The 19345-nt window shown below is 41.9% G+C and overlaps 1 protein-coding gene across 5 annotated transcripts in view; it reads right to left on the minus strand.

The window, feature by feature from the left end:
* Positions 1–19345, minus strand: part of ITPR2 (inositol 1,4,5-trisphosphate receptor type 2) — a 255283-nt gene that overhangs the window by 98031 nt on the left and 137907 nt on the right. For all 5 annotated transcript variants that reach the window (XM_062634812.1, XM_062634811.1, XM_062634808.1 and 2 more), the window contains one exon: positions 17193–17301. In XM_062634812.1, the coding sequence (XP_062490796.1) occupies positions 17193–17301 (109 nt within the window). The remainder of the gene's footprint in view (positions 1–17192; positions 17302–19345) is intronic.

Consider the following 19345-nt stretch of genomic DNA (forward strand, 5'->3'; position numbering starts at 1 on the left):
CTTAAGGGCAAGGTCCGTATTATGGGAGAATCCAGCATATGCATTTATGGACAAATACATTACAATCTGCATACATTTTCAGGGGAAATGAAGCCTGCAGTTTTGCTCAGGGTCTGCACTTCAGTGTTTTAGCAAATGGGGGATGTAATGTGGGCCTGTGAACTCAGCCAGAATACAGATCCAAGAAGATGGGATTCTTATAATGTTTTTTGTAAGATGCAGTGCTACAAGGCCTAAATAAAAAGCTTTTCAAAAAGCCATTGCACATAGCATGAGAATAAAGTGCTAGTCCCAGCAGTAGCTGCACAGCCGGTATTCACATTGTACAACAATCGCACAGCTCAAATCGTGACTATGAAAGGACAGCCCAAGCAGCAGGTGGGATGGAGGGATGGCAGGGGAGTCCATACCCGAGCAGCTCTCTCTCCAATCTGTCTGTTTGTCAGTCATGTCACATGGGCTCTTTCCCTGCAAGGAACATCCAGAGGAACAGAGAAGCTAGAAATGCGGGTCCCAGGCAGGGGAAGCAGCTGGCAGGCATCTGTAACTGAATTCCAGGAGGACTTGGTCTATTTTTAAAAGTCTCTGTAGGTTGGCTTTTTTTTTTTTAAACAGGTGAACATTTCCAAAACTTGAAACAGTTTTAAAGTTTCATTACATACATCTCTGAGTTCTTACACTGTGCAAAAATTGTGCCATGGCAGCAAAGCATGAGCAAACCAAACCAGATTCTAAAACTCTGCAACAGGGAGGGAGAAAACAGACCAGTTTTATCTTAAATTATGTATTGTAAAGATAAAGAACTTCTGTTTTGAAGTGCAAACACACAAGCCTCCTCTACTGTATTTATATCCTAACTGTAGGGACACTGGTTTTCTACCAACTTCAAAATAAAACAAATCTCACTGTTACTATTTATGTGCTGTGCTTCTCCTGCATCTACTAACCCACAGCTCTGAGGGCACACTGATACCTAAGGAATAAAGCCTTGCAAAAACTACCAAATTGTGAAGATTTTCATTATGTTCCTTCCGTAAGTGGTATCTGAACAACATGTTTTTGTCTGACCAGCCTAACACCATACCTAGCCACTGGCAGAGCTAAGCAGGACTCCTGACTTGCTCTCATTCATAAGCAATCTGACCTGCTGAAGTTGTATTTAGAGCTTTCTGCATCTTTAGAGCTCCTGTATCTCCTGCAATGCCTGTTAGATAATAACCGGAATCCTAGTATTTTCTCATTACAGCTTAGAAGAAGAATGGTCATTTGTTTTGAGAGGGAGCCTGCTGTTAATATCCAGTTGTCATGACCTTCAATTCTGCTTACCTGTTTGGGCGCTACCTCTGCTTCCGTGAGGCAGGGTCTGGGACCACTTCCTTACCCTTCCTTCCTTGGATGGATTAGTGATGGATGGTAAAAGGATACTAAATACAGCTCAGAATGGCTAATAGAAAGCCAGAAAACAAAAAGACTGCTAAAGCTTCACATAGGAAAAGTTCTCATTTTGCTCACAGCACAGTCCTGTCTGAGCTACATTCATTTATTTTCTAGGCTGCTGCAGCAAGTTATGTTCTCTGATGATAATGAGCAGCCACCGACTGCATCACCAACTCATTATATCCACTCAGTATCCACTCATTAGCAAACACATTTATACATCCTGGATTTAAGACTTGCTGGCTAGCAGAAAAGTAACATATGATATTTGTTGGGATATAATTTGTATTATCTTTGCTCCTATGTGTAAAACTATCCTTATGTAGCTGCAGCATGCCTCCCCCTGTCTTTTGACAGTGCTAGATTACACACAAGCACTGTTACTTTAAAAAAAAAAAACAGAAGATAAAGCCAGGGATCATTTTCCAGTGTTTTGCATGACAGGATTATGTAAGTATACATCATAATGTATATTTAAACATTGGTATGTTACCTGCCTATGTACAGAATGGTGAAAGAACAGAGAAATAGAAAGGAAGAGAAGAACTTCTAAACACCAGGAAAAAAATACCATTTTGTGATGCTTATTAATGGAAGAAAAGTGACTGCAACAATCACTTCCTCTTAGAAATATAATAAATACAGGATAATAGAATGTGTACCATATAAAGTGATACTATTTGTTAAATATTCCCCTAATGCACAACCAGTATACCTGATCTTATCAAACAACACTGGATTTTGTTGCAAGCACAGCTTTATAAACAGCTATTTTCTTACTATAGTGGTGGCAAGGGAAATGTTTAAGAAGGAAATGTTTTGACTGCCAGGCAATCAGACTGCCTGTAAACAGTACACTGTGGCCCTCAGAAAGCAGAGAAGATTTAATACAGCTTAAAATTTCAGAGGGTTCAGTTTCTTCACAGCTCCTGGGCAGCAATATTATTCTCTTCAGGAGCAAGACAATGAACGCTAGCTTCCATCTGAGGAGGAACGATGAAATTTCAAAACATACTTTGGAGAAAAGATGAGGTGAATGTTGCAGGGGGGAGATGGGGGAATCACTTCTCTATCTTTCAGCTCTATCAATTTGTTCCTCAGCTGCTTATTCTGGTTCTGGTGTCACTAACATAAGGCCATGGAGCTGTTGGAGCAAGTCCATTGGGCCACGAGGGCTGGAGTAGCCTCCATGCAAAGACAGACTGAGAAAATTTGGACTGTTCAGCCCGGAAAAGAGAAAGCTGTGTGGAGACCTCAGAGCTGTCTTCCAGTATCTCAAGAGGGACTGCAAGGATCCTGGACTCTTCATTAGGGACTGTAGTGATAAAACAAGGGGTAATGGGTTCAAACTTAAACAGGGGAGGTTTAGGATATGAGGAAGAAGTTCTCCACTATGGGGGTGTTGAGGCACTGGAACAGGCTGCCCAGAGAAGTTGCGGATGCCCCATCCCTGGTGGTGTTCAAGGCCAAGTTGGATAGGGCTTTGAGCAACCTGGTCTAGGGGAAAGTGTCCCTGCCCATGGCAAGGGGGTTGAAACTGGATGATCTCTAAGGTCATTTCCAACCCAAACCATTCTATAATTATTTTATTAATAAAAACTGATGTTTAAATTTTAAGCTGCCCCAGTTGCTCCAAGTTTGGCTTTTGTTTGTTTTTTTTTTTCCTGCACTCACAGAACCTTCTTTTTGCAGAGATCTGGATGAAAGGCAAGAGATTCATGGCAAGAAGATTTGCAGCTCCATACAGACACCCCTGTGTAACGCCACTAGGAACCCTCACGTGTAAAGTAAGCTATAGGAAGCTCTAACAGGCCACCTGCCTGCACAAACCTCAGGGTCTGCAAACCAGCATCCTCTGCCAAAACTGCCAGCCTCGTGACGATTAACCTGTCAATCACCCCGAGACCGCGCTGAGAGGCAACGGCAGACCGAATGACGCCCAACGCCCTGCGCCAAGCAGCAAGAAAACGCTGTTTTGGCAACCGGAGGGCACGGGAGGTGAGGCTGTTGTTTGCGTCCCTCTGTAGCCGCCGCTGTGGTGGTGGTGGTGGTGGTGCGGCTGCTCCAGTTGCGTTACATAACGCCCGGCTCCAGACTCCTCTCTCGGCGGATGCGCGGTGCAAAACGTCCCCGCCGGAGCTACGGGAGCCGTGTATTCCCCCCGTGCGGCACGGCTAATGAGCCCGGTCGCTGCTCGGTGGCCTCCCGTCCGCGGCTTATCGCCGTGCGGGCCCACGGCCGCTCGCAGGCACCTAATTGAATTCCAGAGCCCGGAGCATCGCGGGACACGTGACGCGCCCCCGCCGGCGCGCGCGCTGCCAGACACTGCGGGCGTTACATAACGGCGCGGAGGGGGTTGGGGGGAGAGGGGGACCCCGCGCCCTCGCCTCAGAGGGCTCTCCATGCTTTGGGGGTGTCGTTGGCAAGGAAGGGGGCACAGGAGCGTTCCCCGGCCAGTCGCAACGGTTCGTTCAGCCATTCGCCAGCCACAGGCGAGGGGACGGAGGATATTAAAGGCTAAACCCTGCGGGTTGTATTCGTCCCCTCCCGCCGGCCACCTCCCGGGGAACGCAACCCGCAGCGCAGCTCCGGCAACCACCCACACACACCTCAGGCGACCTCCCGCTTGCCGCAGCATCGGTGCAGAGGTCTGGGACCCGGCTGAAAGCCACGCTCCTGCACCCACGCTGCGGAGCGGGAAGAGGCCAGGTCGCTGCTTTTCCATGTGCTCGCCACCGTGCCCGGTTTTCATCCTGAACAGCAGCGAGGTCTGGGCAACAGCACTCTCTGCTTCATGCATGCTTATGACACCAGGTATCACAACTGGAGGGATTTTCCACAAACAAGGCAGGCACTGTTTAATAATGGATATATGTATTAGCTGCTGGGGATAAAACATGCTCCTCCCCATGTCAAAAGACAAGGGCTAGCTCGAGCTTAGGCAAGCGGGCTCCCGCCGGTGCCACCACCTGCAGGTCTGCATTGCTAAACCTGACAGCCATAGATCACAGCAGAGTGAGTGCTGGGAGGAGCGCAGGGTTAACACACATCCCAGGTTGTACCAGACTTACACCAACATCCAGCTCACTGGCGCGGAACCTGCTATCCACCCCACTTACACTGGGGTCGGTGTCAGTGCCTGTATGCCACAGGCAGTTTTGTAGGGGAGGGTACTGTATAGAAGTCCTTCTGCTTTGCCTTTTTTTTGGATCACCTTCTTGGGTTGCAGGTTTTCAGAGCCACCTTGACACAGGATTCTTCCTTCAGGAGAAGGAGCATTGTAAGTCAAGTTGGCCAACGCAACAGGAAGAGTCTCCAAAGTCTGTACGACTCACGAAGCAACTCTTCTCATGTATGCCAGCTTTTCAGCAACGTTTAAAAAGCATGTTTTTTTCCAATAGAAGCCAGCTTCAGAACAAGAATTTATGTAGATAATCCAAAGCCAAGCTTACTAAATCACCGTTTTGTTAAGACTTCATGCTTTTTTTTTTTTTTTTCCCCAACAAATCGCTCATTCACAAAGCTCAAGAGCACACCGTTTGCTTGATTTAAGGAGGATAAGATGGGTGCCCTGCCAACCATTACATTCTGCACTGTCATACTCAAAGCCCTGCTTCCACTTTCAGAGAGACCTTCTCTGAAGGTGAGTCATTCAGTCCTCTGGAGAGAAGCCCAAAACAGGAGTTAGCTTGTGGTACTTAAAAGTACCTACTGCTGCACTGACAGTGATCCACAGTGATGGTACATTACTGCACAGCAGACTTGGGGTAAGAAGCAATGCTGTATTTGGGTAGTCCCTTAGACAGCAGCTCAATTCCCTTCCCTTGTCCTTCAGCAACCCTTCTCACAGCAAAAGAATCTGGAATGAACCAAGTCCTGGGCCCAAACACGCTGTTCATCAAGTCAAAACCAAGCTTTAGGGCAACATATCTATTGACCAATATCAGGAAAAAAAAATAAGACCGTTTCCCCAGAGTGGCTCTTGCTCAAGTCAGATGGGCACTGTAACTTGTTTTAGCTGCACATGTGCTCTTCTGGCAAGAACGTGTCTGAAAGAGCCCCTTTGTGCACTGCTGCAGCTGCCCAGCGGCTGGTTTGCCACCTCCCATGGCTTTGGAGGCCCCTGCTGGAAGATGGAGATGTACGTGCATGGCGTAGTCCAGCTACTTTTCAGCTGGCAGAGCTGCAGTGGGAAATTAATAGTTCAGAATTGTGCAGAAGGCTTGAGAAAACACTTTTTATTGACTCTGATTTTATTACCTCACGGTTCTCACGTGGGGCAGAGCCCCAGCTGGCTCAATAGTAAAATCACATTTCGAAGGGCTTAGCAGCAAAAAAGACAGATAGTGATCAAAGTACTGAACTTAAGACACAGAAGCCATAAACTGTTGGCTAGTTCACAAGAAAACATCCCAGCAACACTTCCTTTCCTGCTCCCAAATAAAGTCTTCCTTCAGCTAAAAATCAGAACAAAACACAGAGAAAAAGTATGTGCAAAAAATAGGAAAGACAGAGATGGCTAAAAAATCAAGAGTATTGTTTCTTCCAGTTTTAAATTGTTTAGAGTTTAAAATGTAGGTTAAATACATGTTGAATTAAAGCATATATCAGCTAGTTGAGTTCCCATTTGTTTTGGTTTTGAAAGGAAGTAAGAGACCTGTATTTAGATTACCTGGTATGCTAGAATTTGCTACTGAGTTAAAACAACCTTTTTCAGTACTATAGGTATGGGTTTCTATAAATAGCTTCATTTAAGTCAAGTGACTCTGTAACCCACACTCTGGAGAGCAAACCCTTCTAACCAGCCTCACGGAGCATCAGGTAGGGCTCCAGAAGGAGCCAGTTCATCTGCCACTGCCTAATCCTAGCTCAACACACGTCCTCAGCATGCTCAAATGCAGCCAGAACTGCTCTCATTTGACTCCCTTTCCTTTGGCTGAGTGGCATAGCAGGTTATTTGCACACACAGGCAGAAATAGGTAGCACGCTGCCCAGAATTCTGCAATACGAATTAGCCGATTCTGACTAAGCACACCACAGCCCAAAGTAATCTCTTAAACTTGTTGCTGTGGCTGAGTTTTGGGTTTGGCGTTTTTCTTTTCTTTTTTTTTTTTCTTCATGCAAATATTTCCACACACAGCACCAGAACAAAAATCCAAACTCAAATGATAAAATCTGATTTTTTTTCTCATGCATGATGTTATTCACTATAAGAATACTTAAATGTGAAGAAAAATAAGAAGAGGACAGCTTAAACTGTTCAACTTCCATTTTTCAAAAGCCCCCTTCTAGGTCCTTATGGTCGGCTTTATTGTGAGAATTAAAAGACTACATGAACAAAATGCTAGCAACAACCAGGACAAATTTAATAAAGACTGTGACATATAACCAGAACAATCCTCTGTGCCATCCAGGATATATTTACTGACCATCACCCACTTTATTGCTAGTTGTGAATTACCACTCTTATTTCCTCTGCCTTACAAAAGCAACCTAGTTAATATGAGTCTCTGCAAAATCAAAGGAACTCTGGCTGCATAGCTGATGCTCCAGCAACTTTTCTAGCCCCTTTGAAAAATCTACACTGACTAGTAAGAGAGGAAGAACTTCCCAACAGCATGCAGGACTTCCAGTTTCTGTTTAAATGAAGAAATTTTCATTTTTAGAGAGAAATTTGTATATTTAGAAGACTTTGATTTCCTAGAGAGCTAAACTGCACGCAATAGACAGGCTTGGGGGAGGAACCCTAGAACTGAGAACCTCTATCTAGTCTTAGCTGAGAAGACACTTGGTTAAGCAAAACGTGTTGTTCCCCTGGAGTCAGTAAGAAGTCTTCATGCCTTAAGACCTGAGAGTCAAGGTGATCGAAATTTCTTTTGCAGTTGGCCTCCAGCTCTACTGGATGTGGGGCTAATGGGACACAAATGTTACCGTATACAACTAAGGAGTAAAAAAAAAAAAATAAACTTTCTGAAGGAAAGAGAAGGAAGGTAGTTAAAAAAAAATAAAAATGTGTGTGTGAATAAAAAGCTTTCAGGAAAAAGAATATAAGGAGACATTGCTAATGTAACTGCTCAGTACTTGGGGACAAAATGCTTTGGACAGCTCTGCCAAGAGGAATTTTCAGTATGATGAGGTACTCTCCCGAACCCCAAATGACGGTTCTGCATCTGGAGTTACCAACTCTAGTCTAAACCTTCAGAGCACGTTTCCTTGTCTCACAGCTCAGCCAGCTTAGCGCCAGCACTGCCTCTCACTGACATCCATGCCGTGTCAGCACATTATGCTCGTGACTGTGTACAGCAGAAAGCATTTGCACGTGTGTGCTCTGAGCAAGACCCAAGCGATGGTGAAACTGCAGTGGGAAGAAAACGGATTAATCAGGCTTTTCACTGGCAAGGTGCCACTGCTGCCTATGAAAAGCTGTTGCAAGGTAAACAAGGCACAACCTGCACAAAGTGTTCATTGCCATAAACTGAAAGAACACTTTCAGACTCTGCCCAACAAAAAAGCTCTCAGCAAAGAGCCTAGGGGTCAAAGTGACACAAAGACAATTAAGCCCATAATCCTCAGGGCAATCACCAAGTCCAGAACAGGCCCCTCATTAAGCAGCCTGGTCAGTGCGTATCATTTATATATTCTGGTTTTTTCCCTGCGAACTCCAGTGGTCAGGTAACCATAAATGAACATGGCTTTCATTTAAGTAAACAAACACATGCATTATTCAGTAAAACATATTTCAACCTCAGGGATTTGTACAATAAAATTGGAAGAACAGACACTCTAAATACTCAAAGACATCCCAAATAAACTACTTGTAATTAAAAAATCTCATGATTTTCAAGCCAAATCTCGTGATTTGTTTGTGGCCTGACTAAGGGTTTTCAGTGCTTGGGGTTGGCAACTCTGACTAAGCAGGCATATGAAATAAGAGCGAGAGTGACTGCCCGCCAGGCTTCTGTTTTGCTGGGACAGAAGACAAAGCAGCTCTGACAATTCCAGCTGGCAATACCATCCAGGCGCTCCTCCAAGGCCAAACATGCTGGGTAAAATCCTCATCAGACAAAAAAAAAAATCCTATCAGAAGCAGTTACTGTGGTTGCTTAATAGCTGTTTTCCAAAATTCAATATAGCATATACTTTCTTTTTCTTGAAAATGGGGAAAAGAGGAAGATGGACCACATTACGGACTAATCCCTTGCCAGATGTCATTAGTGATGAAGTCCCTTAGAAATTACATCAGTATGAAAAAACAGAAAACAGTGAGTTTCCATTTCTTTCTCATGTCTGGCTAGACAGAGACTTCAAGATCAGCTTTCATCTATGGCCTAGAATCAGCCCTCCTCTGCGTCTTGCTTAGTGTGGCAGGGGTGTTAAGCAAGTAATTACAACCATTAGAAAGAAAAATAGCTCACTCATTCCTGATTCCCATCCCTGTCAAATACCATCTTCTTCATTATGCTTCCCCCCAAAGCTGTTTCAGCACACTGCAGTAGTTTCTCCCTTCTCCTGATGGAGGTAGGTGGCTCCAGCTGGGGCATACATCTCTAGCACAACCCTTGCATCATCCTGGGTAATGCTAAACTGAGAGCCTTACCCTCTCTGCTGATGACCCCAGGTGTCCCTTTACAACTGGTATCTGGCAAGACAGCCTGGTTTCCACCTTCCTGCAATGCTCAGCCATCCCAACCTGCTTGCAGGGTGACAGATGAGGAGCAGAAATACAGAAGGTTGAGCAGAGAGGTCTTACTTCTGGTTATTACTGGTTTTGCTTCCCCTAGTAAGGCAAGAGTATAGTCCGTCCTAATAGCTGAAAGAGATATATCTGTAGTGCTTTGTGTTTGGACTGACTAAACCAAAACAATATAATAAACTGAGGTTTTCTGTAGAAACTCAGTTTCTGAAACACATTTCTGAATCATAAATCTGGGACTAAAGCAGCTTATGTAATGCCACCTATTCACACTGCCCTAACTAACCATAACTAACCATTCCATTATAATGAGTCCATTATCCCCTGCTTTATTGTATTTTCTCTTAAAACAGAGATCAAAGATTTGAATCCAGTGGCATCATGCCGATTTCATTTTTATTACTGGCTCCCTAGGTCTATCATAAATATTCATTTGCCATCCTTAATACAATGCATTGAATTCTGCTCACTGCTATCTCTGGTGCAACTGCAAAGTACAAACAGGGTTGTTGCTCAAACATATTAAATAAAGCAACAGCAAATTTGTGGCAGTCAACAACAAAAAAAGCCAAACAAACCAAACCACCCCAGAAAACAAAAGAACCTTTCTCCCCTCCCAAGGAAATTCAAAACCAAAGGAGACATTTTCTCTCGCCCCCTCCATGACTGCAGACATTTGACTGCTGTGGGAATTCAGCTGTGCAGAAACAGCAGCAGCTGACCCGCTCCCACAGACAGGAGACAATTTTAAAAAGTCTACAGTTGCCACACAGTGGCCTCTGCGATACTGCAGCACTGCTCTGTGCTCACCAGTGAAAATGGTAAATCTTACCCAGCAGAGTAACTCCTCAGGAACGTACACATTCTGTATAGCAATTAAAACTTAAAAGGCAGCAGGAGGTGTGGGGGGAGAAACACCTTCGAGGCTTAGAGTCAGGAAAAAGGTTTAAGCAGTTTTATTCTCCCAAGAAAAACATCAACTATCCCAAAATTCAGGATGCCTGCAATTTGTTTGTCTCCCCATAGTCATCATTCACATGATCCTTTGAACTCCCCCTTGCATCTCAGTGTAAGTCCTCCGAGCATCAGACATAGATGCAGGGTGTGAAAACCCCTGTTGCCCCTATATGAATTGCTCTTGCTCTGTGAACAAGCACAGACACAGATCTCTTGGGATGTCAACTGGACACTTTAAATAAACACCAATCACTAAAATTAGGGTGGCCATGGGAATTATGTTTTTCCTCATGTTAACTCAGAGCATTAATGCATATCAGACACTTTATATTCTAAGCAAGAACATCTACTCTGTTAAAAACAAAGCAATATGGTAAGACACAGAACGCACATTCAAATATTTGTTGTCTAATATGACTCCACCATGGAGGTAATATGCTGCTCATTAAAAAGAGATGGAATAGGAATAAATAATCTAAACTAAGTATTTATATTTATGCATACGAGTATACCCTCACACAAAACTCCACACACCTGGAAATGTGAACTGTATGACAAAACTGCTGACTCATTTTACATATTAACCTACAACGTACCTTTGGTCATTCACTAACTCCTTGCCAATCCAGAATCTGCTAGAACTTTCTACTAAATTCCTAAAAATCTTGACTGCTTTACTTATTATTTAAAACAGAAAGAAAACCTTGTTCGCGATGCCTTCATGATGTAGACTTTGATTCAAATAGCTATAGTGAGCATGGAATTTAACTTCTAGATGAACTGAAGTCTTTAGTGAAATCCATCCCTTCTGTATTCAAACCAGTAACAAAAATAAAATTTAATTGTTGTCGTTTACATAAAGGATCCTGATCAGTTCCATGGATTTTGTACCTGAGTGAAGTAAAATAAATTATATTCAGAGCTCTGAAGGTTTTATTTGTTAAACAGCTTTCTTCCCCTGCACTGTTTTCTATTTGCTTTTGACTAAAAGTAACATCTATAGAGAATGCCAGTTTGCAGGAAGTTAAGATCTCCTTGCTGGTTTGCTGGTCAAGATCCATAGAAAGGAATTAATATGAAAAAAATAAGGGAAAACCAAGAAGCATCTTTATGTCACATACACTCTGTAAAGGGGAAATTCCAGAGCGGAAGTGGGTCATCTGATGTTCAGAGTAAGGAACAAGCTACTACAGTTTGTTATTGTTTTGGCTGATGCTGTCTAAATCAGTATCTACAGGAAAAATATTTTACAGTATCAGATGCTCCTTTAGAAGAAAGATGATATATGTGAAAAAGGCAGATGATACAAATTCCAAAACAATTTATCAGTCAGGATTTAGGGTTTAATATTTCTGAAACAAAATTGGATAACAACATACCATATTCTTAAAATTTGCTAAATATGAGCTGCTGAGAGGCTCCAGTCTTTCAGAAGAAATGTGTTTACAACCATGTGTTTTTTTTCAGCCTTGGCATCCTGCCACTATATTTGTTTGTGACTTGAAGAACAAACAAACAAACAAACACCAAGGTTTTGAAACAAAGGTGACTAAGTACAAGTGAGCAGTGAACACTATTGCTCACTCAGATATTACCTGAGCTAAAAGTACCTTTAAATCTTTAGAGATTATATATTTGGGTCACAATGACAGTTAACAATTATGCATATAAAAGAGAGGGCAAAATCATGAATGTACACAGCCCTGCAAATGACTTAACGCATGTGCTTCACTCCCACCAAAGTAGATTAAAGTGATCCTGCCTTTCATTAGATCAGAACATTACACTTTATAAGAGGTCAGAAGTGCTGTCTCCAACCTGTCCTTGATATATAATTTTCAGTTTAAAGTTCTTGTCCAAGTCAATAGGAGCAATGCACTTTGCCTGAAACTGTTCCTGACACAGGCCACTATAAGCACCTCACAACTTGGCCAAGTAAAGTGGCTTTGAACAGGCTCTGAACACGAGCAGATGACTGCCCAAAGCTGGAACAAATCTCTGGGGCCTGTTACTTACAAAAAATAATTTCCCCTTAAAAAGAAGTCACGTTTTCATATACCAGGTACTTACAGGTATTTGCACTAGCAACAAAACAGATCACTCTATAAATCTACGTGATTGGAAGCCCAGCAGAATACCTGGATAATGTCCCCCACTGCATACAGCAGTACTGTTTAGTCCAGAACAATACACACTACAGGAAGAATAAGATGAGAGATGCTGCTTCAGAATAGTCTAGTTGATAACCACCAGTGTACCTGGTGTCAAAGCACCTGAAACATGCAGCAAGCATACCATAGTGGCACTCAGTACTATGGCTAACAACAGCTAGCTAGTACAACAACAGTATTGCATGCCTTGTACTATCTCTGCTTAATTATTCCAGCTTGAAGCTTAGAGGGGGTAAAAGTGAAACTGCACTATTTTTTTTCTCTGCAGGTTTTTTTTTCTTTAGCTTGTAAAATGTCAGCATATGGGTCTAATGAGAAATTGCCACACTTTAAGGTCTGACCGCATTTAGTGTTTAGTCTTGCATATCTGAAAGCTCTGATGCTCCTGCTGCTGCAATTACTAGCTTGGAGGATTCACAGCAATAGCAAAGCTTGAATCCTCCACCACAATGAACCAGTACAGGCTTCAGTTCTGTAACAGACCACCGCCTTCATGTAAAACATCACACAGATGAAGGGGTTTGTCCCACTTGTGTTTGAACTTTCTGCCATACTTCATCATTTAACTGTCATGACAAAGCCACAACAGCAGCTTCCTGACTGTACCAGAAGTACATACTGGTCACAGCAACCAGCCTGGCACTGTTAGAGGCAACCAAGCATTCTTCTTCCCTGCACTTCCAGCCCCCCCAGTTATGGCTGTTTTCCTAAGGAGAGAGTTTTTAATGCAGGATACTGCAAAAATGTCATTTCCCAGCTAAAATCAATGAGTGATTTAAAAAAAAAAATCAACATAAAGAGCACCAAGCTTGAACATTCTCCTATAGTATTTCTAACCCCTTATTACCTTACAGCCACGCTGTGCTTAGTGAGGAGAATGGCATATTGACAACAGGAAAAAACAGGCTAGTGCATAGGTATTTTTATAAATGAGCACAAGTAAAGCAGATAGCAGAAATAGTGAAAAAATTAATGTAACTCCTAAGAATACCTGCAGCACCACTAATCCAAAATGTGAACAGTAACACAAATTAAGGAATTTTGGATCCTGTTCTTTCTCCCATCTTAAAATAAGCATCGTTTTATGGTATAATACATTTGGCAAGCCCCACATATTTGGAATGACTCTATTTTTTCTCTTATTTTTACCTGCATATGTTGTTTATCTGAATTCTGCCTAATTCAGAGATGCAAATAAGTAAAATCATCTTGAAAAGATGAAGCAATAGAATACAGTTTAAATTGAGAATCTCTTTGATTCAAAGATCAGCGATGGTGGGACACTGTCAGTTTTCCCAGCAACATCTCCTGAGACACACTGAGACCATTTTTCCCAGCAGAAAAAGACCTGCATCTCCCAGCGGTTTCAGCTTGACTGGTAGATATCAATACATTCATGAGCTGGGACTAAAGCTTTTGACAAACTTGCTGGAGTTTTGTCAGTAGCTCAACATAAAAAGACTCAGGTCTTCTGGCACAAAATGACCAAGTGGCCATATCGGGGACTGGGATAAAATATATTTGTATTTATAACAAAGCTGTACTATTTTTTTTCACATGTATATTTGGTGCTGTTGCTGAAAACAAGGAGAGCTTACATTTCGTATCTAAAGTAGAATGAAGATAACATTTAACACTGCAAAACAAAAGGCTACAAAGCTATTTCTGTGACTTTAAATCACAAAGCTAGTACAAACATATAAGAGCAAGACAACATTTTTCATGAGTTTTCCGAAGAAAGGCAAAAAAACCACAACTACTTATTTCTGACAATTAAGCCGCATACAGAGTTTTTGTTCTACTGACATTTAGAAACATAGTTTTCAATTATTTATACTGTAGTTCAACACCTAAAGCAGGAAAAAAAAAAGAGTATGAAGTCTGTGTTCTGCAGCACAAGTAACCCTTACTGAAAGGTTCAATCTATTTATAATAGTGCTTCCCTTAGGATCTACCAGTTGGCAGGGTATACTGCCATATGCTGTAATGCACTGTCATCCATTAGCACTCTGACCAGCCAACATACACACGCTTTATCAGAGATTTTTCCCCCAGAGATGCTGACCTCACTTAGGGACAGTTGGGGATTCTGAAGGATGACCATGTCCAAGGCACTGACATGCCAGCAGCTGAAGTGGGTTAAGAAGTTGCTGTGTGAGTACACTTTGGTAAGGAGTTCAACGACTTCAATTCACTGAGGAAGGGGGGTTCAATTTAAGCTTCTGAACCCTACCTGAAGCAGCTGAGAGGACTCATCCTTTTTGGACCATCAGCTCTGTTGTAGAGACAGTCACTTTCAGCAAGGCAGCAAGCTAATGCTATGGTTTTAAACTGCTCCAGTCATTTGCAAAGTGGACATGCATCTGTGGTCTCTATGTCTCAGGTGCTTTTGGAAGTATTACTAAGATTCCACTGATACATGTAAGTATGACTAGAGGCAGCATTCACACAGCAATTAAACTGAAATCAAGCACTATGGTGAAGAATAAAACGGAATTGCCTAAACAAAAAATTCTAGACCAAGATCCTTCTGGTTTTGTAAAATACAACAGTGACTGTCTGCACAGAGGCAGTGTTGCCTTCCTCCATGCACTGATTTACCCACATGTTATAACACTGTTCTGGAAGAGCCTTTTGTAAGAGACCGGCTGTTTCGTTCCAGTTAGTTACCTAATCAATACAAATAAAACTAGGACTTAACGCAGAACTCCTGGGAGATCGTAATAATCACCCACAATTACTTATGAAAGCCAATCAATGATCAAGAGGCTTTATGTGTCATTTATATACCTTAAATCAAGCTTCTGAAATTAAACTTTGATTGCTAACACCATTAGAGGGTGCAGCACTAAGCAAAACAACACACAAGCAAGCACTGCCACTGACTGCAAGGGCAACAGAGGATGGACCTAGGAGAACACAAGCAGCCCTGGAACATCCACCCAGCAAGGGGAAGCACAACAATAGAGCTGAGACAATGGATACAGGAACAGACATAGAAACAGTGAAATAAGCACCTACAGCTATCTTTTCCTCCTGTTCCTTCAGTGAAACAGGCTACCTTCCAGCAGTCAAATGAAAGACAAGTAGAAGGCAAGGTTCTCAGACCTGGATCTCAAATGTGGGAGGTAAAGGAAAGAGAAAGAGAGAGGAAGAAATACTATTTCGTGATTTCTTCCTTGTTTCTCACTGTGGGAAGATCTGCAGAAACTGGAGGTTTATGATTTGTGTCAAATTTATCACATTATGATGAGTGATTAGCAAACACAGGCTTCCTGTTAAAATGTCATGTGTTCCTCTGTAGCTTTATTCTGGTATTACCATTATGTATTTACTACTTCATTTTTTTTAGTATCTGCATAACATAGTCAAATAACTTTGCAGGTAGTGTGAACACAGTTCAAAAAAAGTGGGAAACTCGCACAAGAGGCTATTCATCGTGATATTTTTACTATTCTGAAGCCTATACCATGAACAATGACTCATAAGAGCAGCATGCTAGAGAAGCACTTGCAAACCATACAAGCTTGTTTACTCACTGATTCATTAAGTTCCTCAGTGCAAAATCTGTGGGACTCAAGGGAAAGCACAAGGAAGAAATTCTGTTTCCCCTGTGTTCTCTCCTGAGAACCAGAGGATGGGCTAGCTGGACAAAGAGCCCTTACATGCCAATGGGGCACACTCCCTCTGGTGGCTTTGCTCCATCTTGCTTTCCCAGCATCCTCAACAGGGTACAAAGAGCAATTAAAACAGACAAATTTCTTGTTTGCTTGTTTTAAGTCATACATTAAAAAATTGCCTTTTTTTTTTTTTTTAACCTGCAGTCCTGAGATGACATTAACTTTCTGGTGGTGAATTCTATGTAATTCTTTTGGAGGGGTTTGGCAAATTTCATCATAGCATGAAGTTACAAAAGCAAATTAGTTTTTCCATGTGATACAGTGGCATTATGGACCCAGGAAGCTATTTGAATAAATATGAATAATAAATAAGAGTAATAATATCTGCTTCACCTGTGAAATACATGTTATGACTGTAAAAGAAAGAAGCTCGTCTGCCACATTTTTCTTCAAGCAGGAGGTGAAGATGAGGTTGGTTTTCACTGCTTGCACTGGGTGTTTTTGCGTAGAGCAGAGCTGATGTGGGCACTGAGAAATTAGATTATAGCTCTATGATTCATACTTAAGAGTGAATAATACTGACAGAATTTGGGGAATACTCAGAAATATGGATAAGAGGAAACCACACAGAAGGCACAGAGATCAGGCTCGAAAAGAAGGGACAGCTGACACTTAATTCTCAATCTAGTTACTGATATCCAAAGGCACAGGCAAAAGGAAAGAGGTATTTAAAAAACTTGGTTTTGCAAGAGAAAACTAGGCAATGAGGAGAGAAAGGATTGCAAGAAATAATTAGACATTTAGAGAGTACAGAGTATGTCACTTCTCCCCAGAATTGGCAGCTCTGCTTAAACATGACATATTCCCCATCACACATTTACGAGCATTAAAAGGCATACAGAGTACAAAAGTCTGGCACCACAGGCAGCAGGGAAAAACCATACATTTGCAATTAAAAGTCCCTATATTTCCAATTGATTTTATGATAGGTAAAGTCAGATGTGACATAAGAAGACTAGTCTCCAGAAATACAGGATATCCGATATATCAAAGTTATATATAGTAATACTCACTGCTGCTAATTAATTTCATCTTACTTGCCTTAACTCTTGTCAAGTCCCTGATACAACTATGTAAGGCACTTTCTTTTGTTCCAATCTTACTTTCTACCTTACCACATTGTTCCTAAGACACCACGCTATCTTTAAAACGTGTACAAAATTGAAATCATGTCAGATGTTGTTACTGTCCTAGACCCAACATTTTAATAACATGCTATTAGTTCTATATTTAATATTAAAATGGTAGCAGTACCTCTTCCGCAAAGTTAGTTTTCTTGTCAAGCATTTCTCGTAATGTCTGAAGAATTTTAATGCAGAGCTTTTCTTCTTTCTCCATTAGCTTCTTTGTGTGATTGATCAACCTTAAAGTAAAATATTAAACCTTAAAGAGCATTGCATATTGTTGCTAAGCTGTACTACAATTTCTTTATGCAAAAGTTACCTGTCACTATATTTTTTTCATCAAGGAAAGGAAATAAAAGTAGACAAAAGAAATTGTAATTAAAAAGGAAACAGGACTTTCAAGGTGGTGTGAGTTTTCTGTATCAATGTGCCTATGTTACTGCCCATGCAGAAGGTAGAATTCTACATCCATTTTTTTATGTGTGCTTCCAAATTAAAGTCTAAATGTGCTAGTTCATCGTTTCTTTAAGGGTAACTTACTTTAACCTTTAAAAGTAACCAATATTCACCGTGCATCTTGCAGACTTTAAAAGCTACAACCTTTATACCTTCCACTGCTATCATCATTATAATGTATTTATTATATAATTAGCAAATGGCATCTAGCCAAAAGGAGCCCCCAAAACCTTACGTGGAAGCGTTCAGAAATGCAGACATTCAGATGAAACAACAAATTGTTTACATTTGCACAACAACTTTACAAGACTGTTTCAAGCCAGAAAACAATGTACATTTCTGACTCCAACTACAACTGTGATGGAAATTTGGGTTTTAGTCAGCTTAAGCCAACACAGGTCGAAGGAGGTGATCCTGCCCCTCTGCTCTCGTGAGACCTCACTTGCAGTATTGTGTACAGTTCTGGTATACAACATAAGAAGGACATGGAACTGTGGGAACACGTCCAGAGGAGGACCATGAGTATGGTCAGGGGGCTGGAGCACCTCCCGTATGAAGATAGGCTGAGAAAGTTGGGGCTGTTCAGCATGGAGAAAAGAAGGCTGCGTGGAGACCTCATAGCAGTATCTGCAGGGGGCCTATAGGGATGCTAAGGAGGGACTCTTCATTAGGGACTGTGGTGTTAGGACAAGGGGTAATGGGTTAAAATTTAAACAGGGGAAGCTTAGATTACATATAAGAAAGAAGTTCTTTACTGTGAGGGTGGTGAGGCACTGGAATGGGTTGCCGAAGGAACCCATTTGTGAATACTCCATCCCTGACGGTGCTCAAGGCCAGGATAGACAGAGCCTCGGGTGACATGGTTTAGTGTGAGGTGTCCCTGCCTGTGGCAGGGGGGTTGGAACTTGATGATCTTAAGGTCCTTTCCAACCCTAACTATTCTATGACGCTATGATTCTAATACCAGAAGCAGCCCTTCTATCTCTGTACAGAGCAGGTCCTTGCAGTGGTGGTGAAACACTTATGAAAACAGAAGAGGGGAAAAAATCTGGAGGCCCTGGACAGCTTTTTTTTCCTTCAGTACCACTGCTGGCTTATGGTGGATAGGACAGGACAGATAAAATTATGGCTTAGGATCAGCACGCAGCAAAGGCACTGTGGTCACTGATCTACACTGAAAGATGGCATCATTAATGGCCCTAAATCATAGTCCCCCAAAACAGGGTCAGGAGGGCTGACGCTGCATCATCTACAGCAGTGCTCCATAACACAAGAGAACTGATTATATTTAGATCACTGCTAAATTAGAATCATAGAATCATTTAGGTTAGAGAAGACCTTTCAGATCATTGAGTCTAACCACAAACCTAAGGCTGCCAAGTCCAACACTAAACCATGTCCCTAAGTGCCACATCTACATGTATTTTAAATACCCACAGCAATTACTATGCTAACGCCATCCTGGGCTCAGTGGAGACACCATGTAGGACTGTCATTTCTACCAGTTTTATAAGCTATGAGTCCAAAACAATGCAGCTCTGGGACCTGCAGTACTAACTATTTTTAAAGAAATTATCTCAATGTCGGGATTTCTGCATAGCTCTGCAAAGCATTCCTTTGCCATGGAAGTTAATTAAGTAGAACAGAAAACTGTTTATTGCATTACATGGGCCATGTCCAACAGTCCTAGACTTGATTTGATGCTGACTTTGAACAAGAGTTTGGACAGAGGGTGTAGGATGGATTAAGCTCAAAATTCAGCTTAATTTTTCCAAACTTATAAAGTGTATTGTTATAACACTATCTCTGCAGAATACACAAAAAACC

This window comes from Pezoporus occidentalis, unplaced genomic scaffold, assembly GCF_034315485.1.
Source record: "Pezoporus occidentalis ecotype Australia unplaced genomic scaffold, CSIRO_AGI_Poc_V1 ctg44, whole genome shotgun sequence".
Lineage (NCBI taxonomy): Eukaryota > Metazoa > Chordata > Aves > Psittaciformes > Psittacidae > Pezoporus > Pezoporus occidentalis.